Source organism: Dipodomys spectabilis, unplaced genomic scaffold (assembly GCF_019054845.1).
Source record: "Dipodomys spectabilis isolate Male_0828 unplaced genomic scaffold, ASM1905484v1 ptg000039l, whole genome shotgun sequence".
NCBI lineage: Eukaryota > Metazoa > Chordata > Mammalia > Rodentia > Heteromyidae > Dipodomys > Dipodomys spectabilis.
In genome coordinates, this window is record NW_024870716.1 from 8567094 (window position 1) to 8581998 (window position 14905).

At 38.4% G+C, this 14905-nt stretch overlaps 1 protein-coding gene across 1 annotated transcript in view; it reads left to right on the plus strand.

Moving 5' to 3' along the window:
- The window catches only part of Slc2a13 (solute carrier family 2 member 13), a 343464-nt gene that overhangs the window by 245275 nt on the left and 83284 nt on the right, over positions 1-14905 (plus strand). Inside the window, exon 6 of the mRNA XM_042677720.1 lies at positions 3312-3432. Within this exon, the coding sequence (XP_042533654.1) occupies positions 3312-3432 (121 nt within the window). The remainder of the gene's footprint in view (positions 1-3311; positions 3433-14905) is intronic.

A 14905-nucleotide genomic window follows, 5' to 3' on the forward strand; every position in this document is an offset into this window, starting at 1 on the left:
AGAAATACATGTCTTTTTCCGTGATGTATTTTGTTAGTGGAATAATTTTAAAATAATACTCATGTTTTTGCTCAGAATTTTCAAGGCTACTTATGTTAAAATGTGGATTTGTGGATCCTGTCTGAACTCTACTAAGTAACAATAGTATTTTACTCATCTTTTCGGAATAATGATATCATTTACAAAGAAATGGGTGGGCTTAAAAAATTATGTTAATGAAGAAATGCTCAACTCCCTAGCCATAAAAGAAATGCAAATCAAAAAAACATTGAGATACCACCTCACCCCAGTTAGAATGGCTATAATCAAGAACTCTAACAACAGATGCTGGAGGGGATGTGGACAGAAGGGAACTTTACTTCATTGTTGGTGGGAATGTAAACTTGTTCAACCACTTTGGAAAGCAGTATGGAGATTCCTCAAAAGACTTCACATAGAGCTCCCCTATGACCCAGCAATCCCACTTTTGGGCATTTACCCAAATGTTTACAAACAAGACCACACTAAAGCTACCAGCACCACTATGTTTATTGCAGCATTATTTACCATAGCTAAGATATGGAACCAACCCAGATGCCCCTCAGTAGATGAATGGATCAAGAAAATGTGTTATTTATACACAATGGAATTCTATGCCTCCATCAGAAAGAATGACATTGCCCCATTAGTTAGGAAATAGAAAGACTTGGAAAAAATTATATTAAGTGAAGTAAGACCCAAAGAAATATAGGTCCCATGTTTTCCCTTATTTGCAATATCTAGTATATGTCTGAGTCAAGCAGAAAATATCAGATAAGTTGATGTTAGGGAAATGAACCCTAAGATATGTACTCAAATGTTTTTTTCTTTCTTGCAATTGTTTCTAACACATTTATAAGATTATTTCTTTGTTGCTTTGTATGTCCCTCCCCCACGGTATAACCCCTGCTTTCACTGTATTTGATGTCAGTATAATTTGTGTAGGGAAAGGGGAAAAACAAATCGTTTAAATAGGGATACAGTTGGACCTATTGCAACAATGAGATGTACAAGTTGTTATGTCAAAAACGAACTTTACAACTCTGGTGGGGGGGGAGGAGGAGAGCAGGGAGTATTGGGTGGGGGGGGGGGGCGGGGGAGGATGGGAAAGGGAAACAAAGGAGGAGGCTACAATGCTTGCTAAGAAATGTACTCATTATCTTGTCCATGTAATTGTAACCCCTCTGTACAGTATTTTTACAATAAAAAAAATTTTTTTTTAAATCTCTGAGGATGAAATCTGGAACAAAGTCTGCCCGGACAGGAATAACCGTGGGAGTCTTAACCACCAGAAAACTGGGAGTGGGACTGTGGCTCAAGTGGTAGAGTGCTAGCCTTCAGCTGAAGAGTTCAGGGACAGCACCCAGGCCCAGAGTTCAAGACCCATGATCAAAAAAAAAAAAAAGTGTCCAAACTGAACAGTGCTACAACTGAAGAAAATTATTTCATTCAAGCAGTCCTCTATGATACTTAGATCTAGGTGACAGTAATTAGTCAGTTGGCAAAAGCCTTAACAAATTTTGAATATTAACAAGTGATTCATAAAACATCTGTAGCTCGTTAAATGGAAGGAAAAGAAATTTAAGTAAGCTCCTGCTTTGCACATGCATGTAGAAGAAAGGACCAGGTGATCATTTTAAAACTTACTTCATAAGTGAAGTCATTTAAGGCAAACTTTTCCTTTTCCAGGATAGTATTTTGTCCTAAGGGGATTTGTACCTGTCCAGGCATCACACTCACCTGAAGTTGACATCTCTGCAGATTCTTAGTTAAACAGGTTATACTCCACACAGTCTGTCTAATTCCATCAGGAAAAGTGACAATAAAGAAAAAGGTATAATGCTAGCTTTTTAAAATTCTTCCATCCAAAGTGGAAGAGAGTAAAAACAAATGTGAGGCAGTTACTGTTGGCTTGTGCCTGTAATTCCAACTGTTTGAGTGGCTGATCTGGAAGATTGAGTTTCAAGGCCAGTCCTGACAGAACAGCCTGTGAGACCTTAACCCCTTTAAATAATCATCAAAAAGCAGCACTGTAGGCTTGCATTAGGTGGGACAGCTCAAATGGAGCAAATATGAGGCCATAAGTTCAAACCACACACTACCAAAGTAGTTAAATAAAAAGTGAAAGTTAACATGGCCAGAAAGATGAACTCTTAACATTGTAACAGTTTTATATAATAATCCATGCCCCATAGTTTGCAGGTTGTTTGGATTGTTTAGAGACAGGTTCATGATACATATTACATATTACAGAACTTTCCAAATAGGCTACTTATGCCATGACATTACCCTGTGCTAGGGCTTACTATCTTTAAAGTTCATTTATCACAGAGATTACTTAGTAAGTATTAGGAAAGAGGAGCCTTATCATCCTACTTTACAAAACTTACCTGCTCCCCAACAATATCCTGTAGAAGTAATTTGGGAAAATAATTAGGGACTCAGACTCTTCAATTAGCATTGACAGTCATAGTTTATTTTCCTTTATTTGAGGAGAGAGTTTATTTCTTATACATAGTTACCATCTCCCTTTTGTTTCTCAATTCTAGGCCTAGTTGCCTTTTGGGAACAGTAAGGACTTAAAGTATTTGTAGTGGTGGTTTGAATTTTAAGCCAACAGAGTATCTAGCATTCTACACAGGAAAACAAGCAATTTTGATGTAAGGCCGTAATGACCCAGTTTTGCAAAAGATAGACTTTGAGACTTCCATTTAAGCCTCGCTTTCCTTTACTTTTTTCCTACTATTGTAACTGCTGTTATTGCTACTACTTCTAAGGATAATTATAATTGGTTAGGTACAAAAAGAGCCAAGAGCATAGACAGACTGTTCAACACCAGCACAGGTTTATTGGGGAGAAAAACTGTGGAGAGAGACTCTCCAGCTAGTGCTACAGACTCACTCCTTGTTCACATGCTTGGGTATCTATAGTGGGTCTAAAGGAATGCTAGAGTTGTCAGGTTGGGGCTGGTACAGAAGTAACTAATGGTGAGTCATAAGTAACATCAGAGGATCACAGCTGGAGGTAAGGAGGAAGCCAGGCACAAGGCCCTATTGGAATAAATTTTTGGTCTGGTGCCAGCCAAATTAATTCATCTGGTCATAGAAAGAGGGTAAAGCAAGCGTATTAATAATCAAAGCATGGTGGTCTGGGGCCTCAAGATGGACACCTGGCCATTTGGCTCTAACAATAATATTTTACATTGCATAGTAATACAAAAATATTTCAATCAAAACCCTTCTATTTTGAAAAAATAGAACTACTCTGATACAAAACTTCTTATTTCCTTTTAGGTACTTTTGTAGCACTCATTATTCTTGCCTTGGGATTTCTGCTCTCGGCCCAGATTTCTCCTCGAGTCACTTTCAAACCTACAGTTCCATCAGGTCAAAATTCTTCTTGTACAAGATACAGGTGAGATTTCTTATGTTTGTTCTCTTTCCTTAACCTATTTCTGATACTTTTTGATTTGCTTTAACTTTTGTAAAAATTTAAGAAATAAGTAGGAGCTTGCTAACTATCTAGGCTTAGGTTGGAAGGAAATGAAATGTAAAAGGTTAGTGGGTTGGAGAGAGACCAATAGGAAAAGGGAAACATCACTAATGATGTAAAAATGATACTGGGATTTTCATAGGTAGTTTGCGTTGAATTTGTAAATCATCTGTGGCTACTTTCATGACTGATCCTGCCAATCCATAAACATGAGAGTTCTTTCTACTTCCTGTGTCTTCTTCAATGTCTTTTTGCAAAGTTTTATCATTTTCATTGTATGATCCTTCATCTCTTTGGTTCAATTTATTTCTGCATATTTTATTTCTCCATATTTTATATTGTATATGGAATTGTTCTCCTAATTTCACCCTTCATTTTTTCCTTGTTGCTATATAGCAGAGCTGAGGTTTGTGGAAGTTGTTTTGTTTGTTTGTTTGTTTTTAAATATATTTCCTGCTACTTGTTGAAGTTGCTTATCAGCTCTAGGAGTTTTGAGATAGACTAGGAATTCCAGTACAAGACTGAATAAGAATGGAGAGAGTGAACACTTGATTCATTCCTGATTTTAGAGGAAATGGTTTCAGTTTTCCATTTAGCAAGATGTTGGACATAAGTTTCTTATATATAGCCTAGCTATTTATTTCCTATTCCTAGCCTTCTCCAAAGCTTTTATCATATTATACCATATATACATACATGCACACATTTATGTACACACAACATTGAAAAATTATCAGACAGTTTAACAAAATGAATTTATAAAGCTGAAACATATTTTATCTAAGTTCATGGGTTTAAGGAGAAAAGAGCAGACAAGCAGAGGAATGGAGGTTGGTGAATATAGTCATAATACTCAATGTATATATGTGAAAATAGAACTAGGAAACTTGAGGCCATGGCTGGAAATAGGGATAGATAGGAAGTATATGATGGCATCGATCAAGATACATTTTACACATAAATGGACTTTGTATAACTATTTGAAGATAATGAAAACTAAAATAAGATAAAAAGGACATAAGAAATTAAGGAGAGGAAGTGGCGCTGTGGCTCAAGTGGTAGAGTGCTTGCCTTACGCTGAAGAGCTGAGGGACAGTGCCCAGGTCCACTGTTCAAGCCCCATGACCGACAAAAATTAATAAACAAATAAACTTCAGCGTTGGATGCCCATTGATCATACCTGTAATCCTAGATACTCAGGAGGCTGAGATCTGAGGAATGTGGTTTGAACTCAGCCCAGGCAAGAAAGTCTCCAAGACTCTTTATCTCTAATTAACTACCAAAATTCTGGAAGTAGAGCTATAGCTCAGTTGGTAGAATGCTAGCTATGAGCAAAAGTAACATGGCTCTACACTGAGGAGAGAAAAATACAGCCCAGGTGATTAACTGTGGGCAAAATAAAGAGAGTTTGGATGAGGAACTAGGTAACCTATAGCATGGAAATGAAATGGGGCAATTGTATCAGTCAAGGCTATAAGCAGTTGTGGACATGTTGAATCTTACATGTCCACGAAACATCTTGGGTGGAGATGTTGCATCCTAGAGACTTGGGAATTCTTACCTGTAATTGAAGGAGAGTTCTGGAGTAGAAAATAAAAGCTGTGGGCACAGTTCATACTAAGATCCTTACCAAGACTGTCTATCTTTGTAATTCCACCAGTAGTTCATTAATCAGATGCACTATTCATGATGGAAGATGTTTAATATAGAATAAATGAAGCTATTGATCCTACAGTTAAAGAATCAGAAGTCCAGATAAGCTTTTCTTAGGGCACACTGGCTGAGTGCTTACTCTCCAGGCTTCTCTTCTCTATTCTCACATTATGCATCCTCTCTAAGCTCACACAACTTCTGCACGACTTTTTAATATAAAACCAAACTCACAGCACCTTTTCTTTCTCTTCCTTTCAGATCCTTTCAGACCCTGCACTTGCCTATGACCAGGGAGGCAGTTTGCTAGTTAAGAGGACTAGCAACAACTAAGAGGACTAGGAAGGTAGTTTTACTAATTTAATAATGGCTAGAACCTAGTGCAGTGGTACATGCCTGTAATCCCAGCTACTTGAGAGGCAAAGGTAGGGGGATCAGCCTGGTACACAAAGGTTGTGACACTATCTCAAAAACCAAAGTGAAAACAAAAAAGCTCAGTGTAGCTCAAGCAGTAGCATGAACAAGGTCCTGGTTCAGTCCCCATAACTGAAAAAAAAGGGTAAGAAGGAGCACAATATGTTTTGTCCTCAGTATTCTTGTTGTTATTATAAGGGTAATGTATATAAGTTACAGTTCTATAAGTCAGGTAAAGTGTATATTTCTTTTCAGACAATGTCACCCCTTCCCTTCCTCTCTCTCAGTTTTTCCCTCCCATCCCCACCCATAATTTGGATAGTTCATTTTCAACATAGTGTCTAATGAGTACCATTTAAGCCCTTTTTGAGTAAAAACTTTCCCTAGAAAGTTTAACTCTAAGCCAGGCACTGGTGGCTCATACCTCTAATCTTACCTATTCAGAATGCTGAGCTCTGAGGATCCAGGTTCAAAGTCTGTGAGATTCTTTTCTCTCCAGTTAACTACCAGAAAACCAGAAGTGGCATTATGGCTCAAAGTGATAGAGCCTGAGCAAAATAGCTCAGGGACAGAGCCACAGCCCTGTGTTCAAGCACGATTGACACCCCGCCCCCAAAAAAGGAAATTTACCTCTAATTTATGTACTTTTCCCTTTTAATAATTTTCAAGAATCTTATCCAGAATCAGTAGTGGAAGTATTTAAATGCGCCCTATTCCTTCCTTCCTTCTTTCCTTCCTTCCTTCCTTCCTTTCTTCATTTTTTCCTTCTTTCTTTCCATGTCTATTTTTTAGAACAGTAGGTACTAGTTCATGAAAGCCCTCTCCATAATGCTTCAGGCATCCTTCTTAACTGAAAACTTCCTTTTATTCCTTCTGTCTTTCTTTCTTTAACATTGAGAAACCAAGATGAAGATATTCAATGTGGCTCTTTTTCTATATAGTGATATTTTCTTCTTTCCTCTGTAAATGTAGTTCTAATCATCCAAACTAACAAACTACATTCATCTGTATACCTCCCTATGGTGATAATACCAGTTTGGGGAAATAGCTTGATCTCCATTTATTAGTCCTTTCTGGATTGGTTTACAAAAAAAAAAACAAAAAAACAATAATAGCTAGTTACCAGTGGCTCACTATAATTCTATTTAGGAAACTGAGATCAAAGGATCAGGGTTTGAAGGCAGCCCAGGCAGACAACTCCAAGAGGCTCATAGCTCCAATGAAGTGAAAACTTGACTCAAATGGTAGCCTTGGAGATAATTTAATACCATTCTCTTTGTAAAGTGAATAAATGCACATCTCTATCCAAAAAAAAAAAAAAAAAAAGAAAGAAAGAAAGAAAGAAAAGTTAGCCTTGAGTGGAAAGCTAAGCAAGAGCAATAGGCCCCTGAATTCAAACCTCATACTGGCTTGTGTGAGCATGTGTGCACGCTGACGTGTGCACACACATACACACACACACACACACACACACACACACAGAATAATGGATTTTCATTTAGTATACTTTCCCAGCTGTGATTTATCACATATCTTTGATGTGCAACTATACAAACATAAAACTTTTATGTAGTATAGAAATGTGTAAAAATCAGGGCTGGGAGGGTGGCTCAGTGGTAGAGTGCTTGCCTTGCATGCATGAGGCCCTGGGTTCAATTCCTCAACACCATCAAAGCAGAAAAAGCCAGAAGTGGCACTGTGGCTCAAGTGGTAGAGCACTAGCCTTGAGCTGAAGATCTGAGGGACAGTGCCCAGGCCCAGAGTTCAGGCCCATGAAAACAAAAAAAAAGAAATGTGCAAAAATCCTTTTAGCCCTTATATTTTGGCAATTTTGATAGGTAGTGATAATGTGTTACTTCTAATAATTGTTAACTTGACAAATATAATATTTTACTTTGAATTAAATTTTTACATCATTGTCTGTTATATATTGCTTACTAATACTCGTTAAAATCACCCAATTTTAATTTTTAAACCTGCAGATACCAATTAATATGCTTTCAAGTTATTGCTCATAAAAATGACATTAAAAGTATGTGTTGAGGCTGGGAAGGTGGCTCAGTGGTAGAGTGCTTGCCTTGCATGCATGAGGCCTTGGGTTCAATTCCTCAGCACCACATAAGTAGAAAAAGCCAGAAGTGGCACTGTGGCTCAAGTGGTAGAGTGATCTCCTTGAGCTGAAGAGCTGAGGGACAGCACCCAGGCCCAGAGTTCAGGCCCCATGACTAACAACAACAACAAAAAGTATGTGTTAACTACTATCCATAAACCCACTTGAGATAAAGACAGAGATATATAAATTACTTGAGAAGGAAAATGAAAATTGAAGCAGAAAGGAAACATAATCTTTCTGAGTGGCATTATCTTCAAATAAGTATTATATAGACACAAACACATGTACATATGTATGTCTATGTTTGAGCACATATATGTGTATATATGTATATAAACATAGTGAGAGAATAGCTCCAAGTTAGGCTGGAGAGCAGACCCACAACAGAACACACTATACCCTCATAAACCATGAGAATTTTGAATGTCATCTTAGACTAACAAAGCCTTCAAAACTTAATAGGATGAAAATGACATAACTAAAGTTATGAGGTTTTTTTTTTTTTTCTGGAAGTTCTAGAGATTGGTCTTCCTGCCTGCTAGGCAAGCATTCTACAACTTAAGCACACCCCAAGCCCCGTAAGTTTATGTTTTTAGAAAATGACAAGCTACAGAGTGGGGAGTTGATTAGAAAAGGGCAATGAGTAAGGAAGGGAGATAAAGAACCTAACAGGCGGATACCAGTGGTTCACACCTGTAATCTGGCTACTCAGGAGGCTGAGATCTGAGGCTCGAGGATTGAAGCCAGCCCAGACAGTAAAGTCTGAGAGACTCATATCTCCAGTCAACTACCAAAAAAAAAAAAAAAAAATGAGAGTGGAGGTATGGCTCAAGTAGTAGCCTTCCAGCACTGAGATAAAAAGCTGTACAAGTGTGCAAGACCTTAAGTTAGAGCCTCAATATAGGCACACCAACAATAAAAAAAAAAAAAAAAGGAAGGTGCATTGCAATCCTGCTTATAGCAAGGGACAGAAACTCAAGAGATAGTTTAAAAGAGATATCAGGACCATGTGATTGGTTGGGTGACAGACAAGAACAGATGCTTTGTAGAGAAGACAGTCCTTGGGGTGAGAGGATTCTTGGATGTGAAATCTCGCTATAGTCCATTTCTTAGAAACATGATTTCAGGGATATAAATCTGAAGTCCAGTTACGATGCTTTCCAGTTAAATGATTCTGTATTTTCTGTCACATATTTTTACTTGAAATGTCATTTTCATTTTTTTGAACTCAAAAGACATTTGAGCCAAAGGTCTTCTCAACTGGCTCTGTTATGTCTGAAGTAACACAAAAAGGTTAAAATAAAATATATTTCAGATAATCAAACCTTTATGTGCCATTCTGGAACTGTGGTTATTATAGCAGTAAGTTCTGACCATGTCACTGCAAATAAATCCACTTAAAATAGCAACCCCATTTTGTTCTGGATAAACACAGAGCCCAAAAATGGCACATTGGAGAAATGACTGCCTCTTCAGGAACTCATTGGGAAAAGTGTATACCTTTGTGTAAGACTGATACGTAAAGCCCTGCCCTCCACTCTACAAGTAAGTCAGAATGGACCAGGTTCTAAACTTAAGGCCTGGAACTGAAGACCATGCAAGGAATGTGTAACCCAGGGAAGATCATTTAAGGTACACTCATAGGTGATGCCTTGCAGAATAGGACTCTTAATTGCTCAGAAAATAAGAGCAAGGATTAAGAAACAGAATTGTGTCAAATTAAAAGGCTTCTGTGCAGCAAAGGAAACAATCACCAGAATCAAGAGGCAGCCTACAGAATGGGAGAAAATCTTTGCCAGATCTTCATTTGATAAAGCCATAAAGAAAACAAACATCAACACTAAATGAAGCCAGGCTCTGGTGACTCAGGCCTGTAATCCTAGCTACTCAGGAAGCTGAGATCTGAAGATCACAGTGCCAGCCCAGGCAGGAAAGTCCATAAAACTCTATCTCCATTTAGCCACCAGAAAACTGGAAGTGGAGCTATGGCTCAAAGTGGTAGAGCACTAGGCTTAAGCAAAAGAACACCCAGGCCCTGAGTTCAAGTCTCCTGATCGACCAAAAAAAACTTACTAAATGAAGCAAGTGCTGGTGTGTCACACCTACAGTCCTATTCAGGCAGCTGAGATTTAAAGAGTAAAGTTCAAACCCAGATTGGACTGACAAATCCAAAGGCACCTATCTCCAATTAACCCTCAAAAAGACAGAAGTAGAGGTATAACTTGTGTGGTGGAGTTCCAACAGTGAGAAAAAAGTACCACTGGCTCAAGCATGTAATCTTAACTATTCAAGAGGCTGAAAATCTGGAGGACTGTGATTTGAAGCCATCACCAGCAGAAAAGTCCTTGAAATTCCATCTCTACAATAACATTTAAAGGAGAGGACTGGAGTTGTGGCTCAAGTAGCAGCACTACAAGAAAGCAATCTCATAACTTGAGTTTGAACCCTGGTGTTGTCAAAAACAAAAACAGAAAAAAAAAAACATAAACCTAAATCGAGATTCCATCTCAAAATAGCTGTCATCAAGAAAACAACCAACAAATGTTAGGAAGGATGTGAGGAAAACAGAACCTTTATACACTGTTGGTAGGAATGTAAATTAGTCCAGCTAGTGTGTAAGTCAGTATGGACGTTCCTTAAATACCTAATAATATTTTCCCTTGGACATATAACCCAAGGAATGTAGGTCATTATATATAGAAACAACAAACAGCACACTCATGTTTATAGCAACACCATTCACAATAGCTAAGCTATGGAATCAGTCTAGGTGTTTATCAACAGATGAATAGGTAAAAAATGTCACACACACACACACACACACACACACACACGTATTATTTAGTCGTAAAGAAGACTGAAATTATATCCTATGTCCTAGGACCAGAGATCATCACGTTAAGCAAAATAACCTGAACTAAGACAAATATTACATACTCTTTTCATATTTGGAATCTATGCCTAGAAAAGAATGACACAAGTATAAATCAAGGGACTGTTTGACAGTGAAGGAGGGTCAAGGTGATGAGAGGGTGTATATGATCAAAGTATAGAGGGGAAAATTGGTCAAAATATATTATATGCACATGTGGAAATATCACAATGAAATCCCCTTGTACAGTTAATATGTGTTAAAAAAAAGAAGAAGAAAGAACCTAGTTTTGAAAACACATATAGTCTATTTTTATAATAAAAACTTTTTTTTATCTCTGAGCCTGGGTGCTGTCCCTCAGCTCTTTAGCTCAAGGCTAGCACTCTACCACTTGAGCTACAGCACCACTTCCAGCTTTTTCTGCTTATGTGGTGCTGAGGAATCGAACCCAGGGCCTCATGCATGGAAGGCAAGCACTCTACCAGTGAGCCACCTTCCCAGCCCCAATAAAAACATTTTTGATAGTTGTCATAAGTCAGGGTATATTGAGAATTGTTTTTAAGCCTGAATCTTCAAGAAGCTCACACCTACAAGGAAGAAAAATGCAAATAAATCATTGGAAAGCAAGGTAATAATTGCCAAAAGGGTTATGAGAGCATGGCCTGGTACGGTTTACTACTACTGTAGCCATCACCCACAGGAGGGTTTGGAACATCCACATGATGCTAATCCTCTTTAGAGGCTGATGTTTTAAATTGTATAAGAGAAATGAATAGCAATATAGGGAAAATTATGTTAAAACATGAGTTTTGAGATGCTACAGGTGGAAGCCGGGGCCTCAGCCATGCTAGCCAAGTGTTCTGCCACTGAGCTACCTCATCAGCCTTTTTCCCCCCTATTATTTCATGCTGAGTGTCTTGCTAGTTGACCAGGCTTGCTGCAGTCTTACTGTCTTTCTTCCTCACATCTGGAGTGGCTGAGATTATAAGCATGTGTCACCACAGCTGGTTAAAAATACTATTTTGTAAAGTTCATCTTTAAGTAGTTGTGTAAAGGAGTTGCCATTTAACAAAGCAGTGTATACATACACTACATCTTGACCAATGACACCCCTTTCTCCATTCTCACCCATCCCTCCCAATCCACCTTTTCCCTCAATTCTATTAATTTTGTAGGATGTACGTTGTATTCTTGATTGCATTTTCCATCCATTCTCCTCTTCATCTACCTCTCACCACCGACTCCTCCCCATCCCCCCTTTCAAAGTGCAGTTTTCTTGTGTGTTTATTTTGTTGAACTTTGACTTTGCCTTTCTAAGGAATTACACTATTTGAGTTCTCCCTTAAATCTACCACATTTCAGTTAATACATTAGCTTATACTTGCATGGATTCACTTAACTGTTTATAAACTAATTCTAGCTTCTACATATGAGGGAAAACATGCAGCTGTTTTAAAATACTTTAAAAAACAAATTATATCTAAATGTATTTACTTTGTTATTAAAATATCATATAACAGATCTAGCTGAAAGTCTGATACCATAGTTTTAAAAATCATTGCATACAAGCCAGGCGCTGGTGGCTCACGCCTGTAATCCTAGCTACTCAGGAGGCTGAGATCTGAGGATCGCGGTTCAAAGCCAGCCCGGGCAGGAGAGACCATGAGACTCCTATCTCCAATAAACCACCAGAAAACCGGAAGTGGCGCTGTAGCTCAAGTGGTAGAGCACTCGCCTTAAGCTGAAGAGCTGAGGGACAGTGCCCAGGCTCAGAGTTCAAGCCCCACGACCGACAAAAAAAAAAAATCATTGCATATAGACGCAAGCCTGTAACCCCGCTACTAGAGAAAGAAATAAAGGAATCTTACATCAAGAGCAGTCCAGCCATAAAAGTTCATGAGACTGTATCTCAGTTTATGGCTGGTACACACCTGTTATGTAGCTACAGGGGAAATATAGTGGCTGGATGCAGTGAGGTGGACCTGTCATCACCAGAGACACAGGAAAACACAAGTAGTATGATCACAGCACAGGCTTGCCCAGGCATAAAGAGACCCTCCCTCTAAAATAACCCACACATAAAAGGAGTGGAGTCATGGCTCAGGTATTAGAGTGCCCACTTAGCAAGCAGGAGTTCACTTGTACCAGCAAAAATAGAATAGAAGCCTGGTGCCAGTGGTTCACACCTGTTATCTAGCTACGCAGGAGACTGACAGCTGAGGATCAAAGCCAGCCTGGGCAGTAAATTCCCTGATTCTCTTATTGCTGATGAACCACCAACAAAGCTGAAAGTGTACCTGTTACTCAAGCAGTAAAGTACTAGCCTTGAGAATAAAAAGCTGGACTGCTGTCCCTTTCCAGGCCCTGAGTTCAAGCCTCAGGACCAGTGCACATGTGTGTGTACACACACACACACACACACACACACACACACACACACACACTTAGAATAGAAATACCCATTGTAAATATAAATGCTAGCTGAAGAGTTCTACAAGTTTCATTATTTCTATTGTTTCTACTAGTTTATTTTCTAATTTCATTACTGAAGGAAATGCTTAATTTAAAAGTTAGTGAAATATACATGTTATTTTTGTTCTTCAGTTTGTGGGTTCCATGTTCAAGTACTCTCACAGGAGTGAGCTTGATGTAATCTTCCTGGATAGGAGTTTCTGAAACTGACAAGGGAAAAAGCCCCAGGGCATGAAAGTACTCCAAGCAAAGGCAGAGCACCTATGCTCTCTGAAATTGCTATGTGATTTTTTTTTGTTTCTTTTGTATGTTCTTCCCCCTATGGTGTATCCCCTGTTGTCACTGTACTTGATTTCAGTACCCTTCATCTTGTACATACATTTGTCTAATTTGGGGAGGGGACGGGGAATAACAAAATGCTGAAACAAGGACACAAAATGACCCTTTGCAACAATGATATTCACAAGACAGTATATTGGAAATGAACTTTACAATTTGGGGAGGTGGGGGCTAAGGGAGGAGAGTGAGAGAGGTGGGGGAGGGAAGGGATAGTGGGAAAACAGAAAGGAGGGGGTAATAATGCTCAACAAGACATGTACTAATTACTCATGTAAATGTAACCCCTCTGTACAGCCATCTTTACAATGAAATAATTTTTTTAAGTGCAGTTTGGTGCTGCTAAGGGATGAGGACAAGTCAGGGGATGAGGCAGAAGTAAAGACAAGACTTGGCTACTAGATTAGGACTTGGGTGGGACAGATAAATGATTCAACAGTAATATTGGAGCTTTAGAAAGGGTTTCCTACATGATGCTGGAGTATGGATTGCAAATGAGTCTGTACTTACTCTAAGACCAAAGACAAAAATTTGGAGAGAGGGTATTCAGCCAGTTCAGTTTCACAGATACCCATTGGGTTACACGATCTATGCTGATACTCCTAAAAGGATCGAGTAAGCATAATACTGAGCATGCATTAAATAGTAGTGATTCTTGGTAATCATACACAATCAATGGTTCTTGGTAATTCATACACAAAGGCATCCCTTAACATTTTTGGTCCTTTTTCATTGCCTTTAAATCTTCTTAGAAGGAAAGCACTAATCCAATTTTATGGGGAAGAATGTGCATTTATATAACTTGTCTAGTCATATATAACTCATATAATGCTACTATAATTCACCTGTCCACTTCCCTCCTTTAGTAAAGCTAACAGCTTTTCTCTGAATTTGTCAGGGATACCCTGATTCTACAAGGATTATAAAGAGATGGCTATATCAGTTGCCCAAGAAGCAAAAAGAGAAGTTTTGTTTTGTTTTGATTTAAGTTCTACATCTTGAAGTGCTAGGCACTTAAGCATTACATTTTTATTTTAATGAAACTCTCCCCCGAAAATTAAGCACCAAATGATGAAAATCACTGGAACTAGAGATTTTGTAATGATCTGCCTGCAGCATGCCATTTAATTAAACTAACATTAGAACTGTTTCAGAATTTTCTATAGCCAGTTCTGTGCTTGTACACAGATTCATAACTAGATACCCTTTTATCCTTTAAAGATAAAACCCTTTAAAATTACTTCCAATCACTTTACTTTCTGAGTAAATTAAATTCTGGCAAAATGGGAGATACCTTTATTAAATACCATTAGAACCTTTTTTCTTCCAACGGCCCTATTATGGGTATTTATAACATCATTCGTAGACCTGCAAAATTATCAATATAGACAGTTGGACATAGTCAGCTGAGGAGACATGTACCTGTCTGTTATGTACCAAATGATTTTACGGGATGAACATTCCCTACAGAGCTCTTAGAAATTTCTAGGAGAACCACTAATGAAAGAAATTGATCAGGTTTAGAATTCCCTGTGTTT